The sequence below is a fragment of the Eschscholzia californica genome, unplaced genomic scaffold (assembly GCF_041429995.1).
Source record: "Eschscholzia californica isolate CP2 unplaced genomic scaffold, dmEscCali1.0.p SCAF_1, whole genome shotgun sequence".
In the NCBI taxonomy this organism is placed as follows: domain Eukaryota; kingdom Viridiplantae; phylum Streptophyta; class Magnoliopsida; order Ranunculales; family Papaveraceae; genus Eschscholzia; species Eschscholzia californica.
The window spans coordinates 9,660,380-9,669,724 of NW_028238198.1; the positions used below are offsets into that span (position 1 = coordinate 9,660,380).

Consider the following 9,345-nt stretch of genomic DNA (forward strand, 5'->3'; position numbering starts at 1 on the left):
CCTGTTTTGGCAAAGGCCCTCTCCTTTGTAGGTGCAGAGAGAGTGAGCCAAAATAGGTGATAGTAGCGCTGGAGTTGCTGGTGGGGTTGTTTGGAGGAAACAAAAGATCATCAAACTTTTCATTTCCTTTCTTTTTTGTTTCTCAAAGCAGTGGCCTTAATTATCTTATTAACAATAACTATTATGATTTAGTTGGATGATAATCCATATCTGAAATCTAATTAATATAATAGTTGTTAAATGGTCTGTTTTTCGGTTAAATTTGAAATAATGTATATTTACTTGAATTTTGTTTCGAGTATTTACATCTCTAATGAATGAAACTAAATAAACTCACATAGGTGACTGAAATGAATTGGATTTAGACACATAAGAATAACACCAGCACAACGTTACCCTAGTTTATAATGTCTCTGGCACAGGTATATACTTAGAGAGTCAATCTCTCTTGCATCATATTAATTCAAGCATTCAACAGGGTGAAATTAACAAACTCAAGAGCTACAGCAGCGTAAAATTGTTCTTTTACGCTTTACATTATATATTAAGCTAATAATAGATTAGAAATTTAACCACTGCCTTGAGTTATCTAATACATTAAGAATCAAGCTCCAACATATTCACATAATCCCAAAATAAAAACTGCTTGAACATATTAAGAATGCATGTGTTTTTCGCTAATACTTAATCACAATTGACGACGAAGACACCCTAAAGCAGACTCGGACGTGGTATTCATGTTACAGTGAAATAGTTATCGACATCAAACCATAACTTAGTTTCCTAAGAAAGTATCAACCCTAGTGTTAGTTGCCCTAGACAAAAACTTCATACAGATAGGTGGTTTCACACCGGCTAAAGCAAGTATAGAACTAGGCAAAGTCCATATCCCATCTCCACATATCAAACCAGAAGCAACTGCAGGTCCAAATGCATCAGCTTTTGCCTTGTTTGTCTTTTCCCACACAAACAAAATCAAACTCCCAACACACATATCGATAACAAAATACGATCCTAAATAGAATGGTATCGCCATTGCCATTGGTAAAGGTATAAATCTTGACCACTTTTTACCTACCGAATCTCTAATGGCGTTTATGAGAATTGCTGCAGCGAAAAATACGTAACATAATGTTAAGCAGTTTTTGGGTAAGCTTGAGAAACCTTCAACTCCTAATATTGACATGTTACGGTAGACGGATGCGTACGGGGCTGGATATTGTGACCCAGGTTGACCGAGATCGTCGAAAGCTTTATAGAAGAGCCAAAACACACAAGGTGAAATCACACAACCCATTGCCGTTCCAATAACCTGGCTTATAAACATAGACCTGTAAAACAATGAAAGATTATGTCGCAATGAATGTTGAGAATCAATCTTCCTAGAGGTTACCAATGGGCCATGTCGTGGCTAGACACAAAAAAGGTGTATGTATTGAGAAAATGTTAAATAAAGTGTGAGGTGGCTGAACAGGTCGTGCCTGGGTCATCGGGTTGGGGTGTAAATGCAACAGACCTTTTCGGGCTGTTTTTGGGCCACATGGCCCATGGTAACACCTAATCATCCCACAAGTTGAACTATAGGAAGATGGGAAGTTCATGGACTTTCTAGACCCTTAGTTTCCTTTGATGAGAAAGGAAAGCCTAGTGATGGAGACCATCTTCCTATTGGGCCTCACGGCCATGGTGATAGTGGGCCTCACGGTCAAGAAGCTACATTAGCGTAGTTTCTATAATTAAGTATTTAGGGTTTCCATAATTATGAGTCTTAGCAATCAAGGAAAGTATTATTAGTAGTTATCTTATTTCCTTATTTGAGTCTATCTAGGAAAGCACAATCTCTATATAAGAGAAGTCTAGTCTGTCTTTGTTAACCAGATCAGAGAATATTATCAACCAAGTTTTATTATTAATCAAGTTTATTGTTTATCGTTATTTTATCAAGTTTATTGTTTATCGTTATTTTATCAGTTTTATTTCGTTAGTTTAGTTTATTAACAATGGTGGATTCCATTACTTTTACGCTTCCGCAACAATCTACATCAGCTGGTATTCAGAGCTTTAAGAATCTGGGAACAGATAATTTTTTTTTAAATACTTCTCATCTTGAATGTTGGAATAATCTTCCGCGTTTAGGTTGGGATCCTTTAAGAGATGCACAACAACTCTATGTTGATCGAAAAGATCAAAACAAAATTAATGTCGATTCCAAAATTCCTATGTTTGATTATCAATAGCATATAGATTTTTGGATTCAACAGATGGAAGATTGGTTTATAAACCAAGAGGTTCGTGATGAAGATAAGGCTTTTATTCTTGAACAACACTTGTCTACAAGAGTGTATGAAAAATACAACGAGATGCAATGGAGACTCGTTAATGAAGGAAAATCGTTCGTAGATGATTGGAATAAAGTGAAAAGTATTTTTCGATATGCTTTTCTCCCTTTACATGAATACTTATCTTTTATAGAATCTCAAATCCAATCGAACAAATTATTATCCGAAATTCCTTCGACTACCATGGTCAATATTATTGAAGGAGAGGTTTTTGATAAAAAAAATCCTAGTTTTTCAATAATGGAGGAAGAAAATTTCGATGAGCCAGATCAAGAAGAAGAAATTCAACTGACTAACACAAGCTCGAATAAGTTGTTTGATCCATATATGATTCCGGGAGACGAATTAGTTGTGTCGAATCATAAAATACTTTCTCCTCCATTGATTTCTTCATGGCTTTCAACTTCAAAGTATCATACAAACCAATCTTCATGGCCATCCATTGTTTTTCCAAGAACAAGACAGGTTGTATATGTGACCTCTTTCGTCAAACTAAAAGACGACGGGGGATGTCGCAATTTACTAGACGTATCTACGTTGGTATTGTTTTTGCGAGTATCTTGGCAATATATGTTTCACATTATAATTGGTGATATTGTCAATATTTTTCTTCTTCGGATTTTCGGCAATTTTCGTGAAAAGTGGGAACTAAGGATTGCCTTCAAACTCGTCGCCGAAGTTACCTTCAACATCGCTGATATATATCCTCATTACTTGGACGATCCGCTTTATGACAACACCAACTTGGGGGCAAGTTGTTCCGCAGCGGGGGAGTATGATGGAGACCATCTTCCTATTGGGCCTCACGGCCATGGTGATAGTGGGCCTCACGGTCAAGAAGCTACATTAGCGTAGTTTCTATAATTAAGTATTTAGGGTTTCCATAATTATGAGTCTTAGCAATCAAGGAAAGTATTATTAGTAGTTATCTTATTTCCTTATTTGAGTCTATCTAGGAAAGTACAATCTCTATATAAGAGAAGTCTAGTCTGTCTTTGTTAACCAGATCAGAGAATATTATCAACCAAGTTTTATTATTAATCAAGTTTATTGTTTATCGTTATTTTATCAAGTTTATTGTTTATCGTTATTTTATCAGTTTTATTTCGTTAGTTTAGTTTATTAACAATGGTGGATTCCATTACTTTTACGCTTCCGCAACAATCTACATCACCTAGGGTTTACATTGTACAAATAGAGAAAAAAATCAGTTCGTGTAGTATTAACTATTAAGTACCTTGGTGAAGCTAAAGTCATGTATCCAGTTTTGAAATCCTGCATGAGATCCGAAGCAGTAGAAACAATGTTCATCATAACACCGCAAGCTGCTAGGCCGGCAAGAACCCCACCATGGGAAGCCCCAGCCCATGCACCAATGGTGAATATAGCCAGTTTTCCATATGTAGATGCTAGTGACCAGTCAGTAAGACCACATCCATAGGCATTGCAGAAAGCTAATACTGGTGCAAAGATATAGATAACAAAGACATAATACCACTTGAGTTGGTGAAAAATGTGTGGAAGAGTTATCATGGATACTATGGCGATACTGATGTAACCACCTACGGCTAACCATGTAGGAATTTGATCTTTGAGGAAGAGTTCAGTTCTTCGTTCATCGTCATAAGATACAGCTTTCGTGTCTGTGGAAGGACGTCCAGCTACGGGTAGGACAGTTTCCTTGTTGTTGAATTGGTGAAGTAAGCCAAAGATTGTTCGGTTTAAAACCTTTAAAAAGTTGTAGAGTCCATCACCTAGGATCATAGCTATAGCAATAAAGATCTGCAGATTAAGCCATAAGAAAAGTTTCAGCAAGTTCGCAGCGAAACAGACCGATCTGAAATGCACCAAGATGTGATTTATTTATAGCAAGAGTGTTGGAGTTTTTCGTCAACTCTTCTTGATTTTTATATCATTTGTGCATGGCATTGTTAACAAACGGATCATGGGCAAACGTCAAAAGAATGAACAAGGTAGAGAAATTACTCGGTATCCTTGGAGGCCAGTGAGGTTGGAGTCCTTCAAGTCTGCAGAATACCAGTCTCCCTTCTTTTTTCCGATTAAAGGCCACATAATACCCCATGACAGTATTCCTCCAACAAGCAAAGATATGTTTATTATGTATGGACAGATCATTCCGACTCCAACATAAGTAGCTGAGAAATCAAAGTAAAACCTGTTTCGACAACGGATAGTCGGAATCAAAGTTCACGAATTATATAATTACGTGGGGCAACACATTGTAGTTATATTGGAGACTAGGTAACCAACCTGTGTTTAAAGGCTTCGAGACCCAAAGTAGGGAAGCTAGCGAAACCACAGTTATCCCCGCCAGTAAAGAACCATTGGAAGAAACCCCACAAGAAACTGAAGGAAAAGAACTTGCCCAATGCTTTCACTTGCTTCCTGAAACGACTCAAATTTATAAATTTTCGAAAGACAAAGAAGAAGAAATTACTTCTGAACTTGGTTCTAAAACAAGAAGTCTTACTTGGCTAACTTGGCTCCTTGAGGAGTGTGAAAGCTGTTTATAAGGTGAGCAGTGGCAGTACCACTTGGGTATACAAGCTTGAAATCTATAACCATAATCTGTATAAATAACCAAACCATCAAGATTACAGAATTTGTGATCATCCAACTCAAAACCAACTGACAATGAACACAAAGATGGCCTAGGAATTATATTTTTTGGTTTCTAGATCACTTTTTCTCCACGTGGGACTATTCTCACAAATCTCGAAACAAAAAAGCAGAAAAATCACAAAATGAAATCGAATGTAATTTGTCTATTCAAGGAAAAGAACGAGTTTTCACCTTTCTAAGAGGCACAACAGAGAAGAGTCCAAGGAAGCTAACAACAAAGAGAAACCCAATCATCAATACAAGTGAAGGATTCTTAATATTTTGTGCACTATTTGATTCCTTTGATTGTTTAGCTATCACCTCACTCATTCCAAATAGATAACTTCCAAAACCACCTGTTTTCAAGATCAATATTTTCACAAATATAAGTAAATGATGTTTATTGATTAGATGAAGAAGCTTTTATAGTTAAAGGATCATGGCAGTGGACTGGTATACACTCTCTCAGGTATACGAGTCCACATAAAAATTATCGAAGAGTTCCATTTTTTGTGACAATGTAGATCCTCCTAACCGAAAATCACCTAAACTTATAACTTGGAATGGGTGAGGACACTCAGTCCCAACCTTGAAGTTGCATTCATAAACTACTGGTTTCATTTGTGCCAGTCGGACACAGACTTGTCTGTCTCGGACGAAACTTGGCCCAGCCCCGACATGTAGTGCAGAACAGGATGGGCCTTGCCGGTTGCCCCGCCGGGCTGGGACCACTTGTCTGGACTGGGCCCTGGCTGGGCTGAGGTCTCAACCATCCAGCCTTTTTGGCCCAGCCAGTCAAAAATCCTTAGGCAGATGAGAATTAAATCTGTTCTGACTTGTGACTGTTTTTTCTTTTTCGAAAATCGAATTCTAGGGAGTATAAAAGATGATGATAATCACGAGGCCGGTTATTCAAAGACAAAGACGCAGACAACATGTGAGTCACGAAGAAGTGGAGTTATACCCAATCTTTACTACTCCACTACTTTCATACATTATATTCAATAAATGGGTCTAGCTAGGACCACCAACTAGATAAACTCTAGTATGATATCAACCAAGTTAAAATATGTCAACTTGAACTTCTTTTACAAAAAAAAAAGAAAAAAAAAGAACAGAAGGCCTCTACCATTTATTATAATTTAATTCCAAATTTTTGATTTAAGACTTTGATGTATAAGTCATTAAGTCTCGACCAGAAAGTCTATCTGTACGGAAAATTTGTTTGACTAACTTGGACTGATTTCAGAATCTATTTTTAACTAAATTCGACTAAATTTCAAATCTCTTTCAATCGAAATCATAAGATTAAGAAAGATGGTAATCAAAATAATAAACAATAAACGCATGTCACATCATTGACTTCCGAGTAAATTTAAAATAAATAATATAAAATACACAAAAAGAAGATATTTAGTCCTAAAGTATTCAACTAAATTTTTACTTATAATCTTAAGAAATTACTCGTGCACTTATCAACTTTTACTAAAATAAGAATGAAAATAAAAGTCGAAAAGTAACAATGACTAAAATGAATTGGGCAACCCCAATTATCTACTTTCCAATAATAATAATAATAGTAAATATTAATATATTAGATAATCCTTAGACTAAAAGATGATCCACCTTGAGTGGATCCAATTCATATGCACCAATAATTAATTTTATTGTGAAAACAAAGAATTTAAAAATATTCTCTTTATATCAACCGTCAGATGAATCTCAGCTCCTAAAAGCAAATTAACATCCAATGGCTACTAATTAAAAATCTCATCCTTCTTATAAATGCCAATAATTAAGACGACCCCATTAATAAAATCACATGAAATTATTGATTAAGCATTAATAAGGATATTTTAGTCATTTAAATGACTAGCTATCGGAAGATTGACCGGCGACGGTGTAAAACCGAGTAGAGAGAGAGAGAGAGTTAGAGAGAGAGAGAGAGAGAGAGAGTTAGCAAAATTACCGCTGAAAGCAATTCCAGAAGTAGCAACAACACAAGTCTGAATGACTGTATTTTCTTGTCGAGTGAAAGGTTGTTTCAACAAACCAGATCTTTCTAAAAACTTAGACCAAGTTTTGACGAAGAAAAACCCTAATAATCCAGCAGAAACATTAAGTGATGGTATAATACCAGTTGTTAGATTTAATTTCATAACAATGAAACTAAATAAAATTCCTAATATCAAACTAACAACAAATGCTCTTATTGTTAATTGTTCTCTCCATGAAGGTACTTCTATACTCTCAAATAATCTCTCTACTGAAGTTACTTCTTCTTCCTCTTTAACTTCTTCTTCTTCATTATTTCTTCTTTTTCTCATTCCTCCATTATTATCAGTTTCCGGTACATCTCGACTAATTACTTGATCGGAATATTCACCGGCGCCGTTCCCAAATTTCTCATCTCTTTGTTCATCTTCTTCTTTTCCCCCTCGTCCGCCGCCGCCTCTTCTCTCCATTTTCTTAGTATTTGGGGTTTGGAAATGAAATGAGATTTTCCACAAGTGGTGGGGGTTTTTAAAGGAGTTCGAATCTGGTTTCGATTTCTTATTTTGACGCGTAGCTATTTAAGGATTCTTAAATATCTTAAACCAGTTGTATTAAATGATTTTTTTTTCAAATATTTGGGCCTAGTTCAAGTTTAGACCTTATTATATGACCCATATGTCAGTTTGATCCCCAATATTTGACCAGGTTCAACTTTTGGTTTTTTTCTTTTTTGTTTAGGGTATGCCTTCGCCGAGGAAAAGAAGACGGGGAAGATGGGAAAAGGTGAATTTTCTTTTGTGTGTTGTTCCTCCGTTTAGGGTCGTGACTGAGAATTTAAAAACTTAATATGCCATAAAAGTGTTTAAAAAAAATTTGCATGCAACATATTAAGCAAATCTAAATACATTTGTCATAACTCTTTATCATTTTTCCTATTTCTTTCTTTTTTCCTATGATAAACTCTCGTTTTATCTCTGTATCCTTCACCTCTCTCCCCCTTTCCTCGTCCGGAAGAGAAGAAGATTTCTAAATGGACGATATCCTTCGCTTCGAAGAAATTAGACGAAAAATTATTTCGTCTAGAAAGTTTTTACAACAGAAGGGAGGAGATGAAGGGAGAGAGAGAGAACCGAGATGGTCGAATAAAAAACTGGAGTTTTAAGTTTTGTGGGTGTTTTATTATATTTAGAATATGATTTGAAACGTATCGTTGAATACGTTAAAAAAACAACAAACACAAAAAAACTCTAAATAAAGATAATTTAGTGAGACGGGAAGAGAGTGTTGACTGGGGTTTACCACTAGCAAAATTTGGCCCCATGTGGTGGGGGGCTCAAGGCGGGTGCTCATCCGGGCCTCCACACCACAAGGTCTCTTCTAGTGGAAGCCATAATAGAAAAACTTTTAAAAGAGTGGTAAAAGCGCCCCCTTTAACTATTAGAGGCGCTTTTAAAATTTCCAAAACATTTTGAAGGCGAAAAACAAAATACTAACAAATCCAAATGAAAATGTCACATAACTGTAGAGGCGAAAACAACTAGTTGGTCACAAAGTGAAAACCAAAACCGAATGATTTCATATACATTATTAAAATTAACCCTTTATAACATTTGATAAAAAAGCGAGTAAAATAATTAATAATTAATTCATATGAAAACAAAGTATTAAAGTCAACTATTTGTAATATTAGACTAAAAAGCAAGTAAAATTGTAGCTGGTCAATGTCGTAGTCACAAGATGGTCAAATACAGGAGGCTAAATCGAAATTAACTATCCACCATTTTTTAGTGTAGTGGTGACACTCCCTCTTAAATCCATGAAGGCGTAAGATCGAGTCTCGTCGAAAGTAGTTAATCATAGAGATCTATCCCATGATATAGTACTCATCTAAATTCATAATGTATTGCATATTATAGTCACACATAACCATATACCAGTATAATTTAATACCCAACTATAAAATTAAGTGGGTTAAATATGAAGAAAAAAAATGCACTCCTCAGAATCCAAAATTAATGTTTTTAGGTAGTTAGGGTGACATGGTGGATTTGAGCTGATTTTGTAATCAAATTGTAATCAAAATTTCAATTCTAAAATATTGATGTTGAATTCCGTATGCCTTCAGCCAGATTTTGTAACAAAAATCGACCTGAGACTACCGATCTCAACTCAAAATATCAGAGCTGAATTCGATTGATTTTGAGCCGAATTTCGTACTCCTTTGGGCTATAACCAAATGCGGTCAAACTAGATTTACCACGTCAAATGAGGTGATGGGGGCACCAATACTTATGGGAGACACCTTTAAAACTTCTCTTTATTTTATAAATATAAATTATATTTGAAAACTCGGGAAATTAGACAACCGTATAAGAAAGTAAATCACCCT

The 9,345-nt window shown here is 35.6% G+C and overlaps 1 protein-coding gene across 1 annotated transcript; it reads right to left on the reverse strand.

Moving 5' to 3' along the window:
- Positions 1–427: 427 nt before the first annotated feature.
- LOC147563944 (putative metal-nicotianamine transporter YSL7) lies at positions 428–8,096 on the reverse strand. The gene is made up of 7 exons (XM_086642218.1): positions 6,931–8,096; positions 5,154–5,317; positions 4,831–4,928; positions 4,611–4,745; positions 4,326–4,515; positions 3,577–4,121; positions 428–1,331 (listed from the first exon to the last, which is right to left on the reverse strand). Exons 1-7 carry the CDS (start codon positions 7,424–7,426, stop codon positions 776–778), a joined length of 2,184 nt encoding a protein of 727 aa, XP_086498344.1. The 5' UTR covers positions 7,427–8,096; the 3' UTR covers positions 428–775.
- Positions 8,097–9,345: the final 1,249 nt, after the last annotated feature.

Excerpts from the sequence above, each read along its gene's own strand:
- LOC147563944 (XM_086642218.1), bottom strand. The coding sequence starts at position 7,426 with ATGGAGAGAAGAGGCGGCGGCGGACGAGGGGGAAAAGAAGAAGATGAA. Across the intron at positions 4,929-5,153 it reads CTGTTGTGCCTCTTAGAAAG|ATTATGGTTATAGATTTCAA; the intron begins GTGAAAACTCGT and ends TTATTTATACAG. Across the intron at positions 4,516-4,610 it reads CTCGAAGCCTTTAAACACAG|GTTTTACTTTGATTTCTCAG; the intron begins GTTGGTTACCTA and ends TTGTCGAAACAG.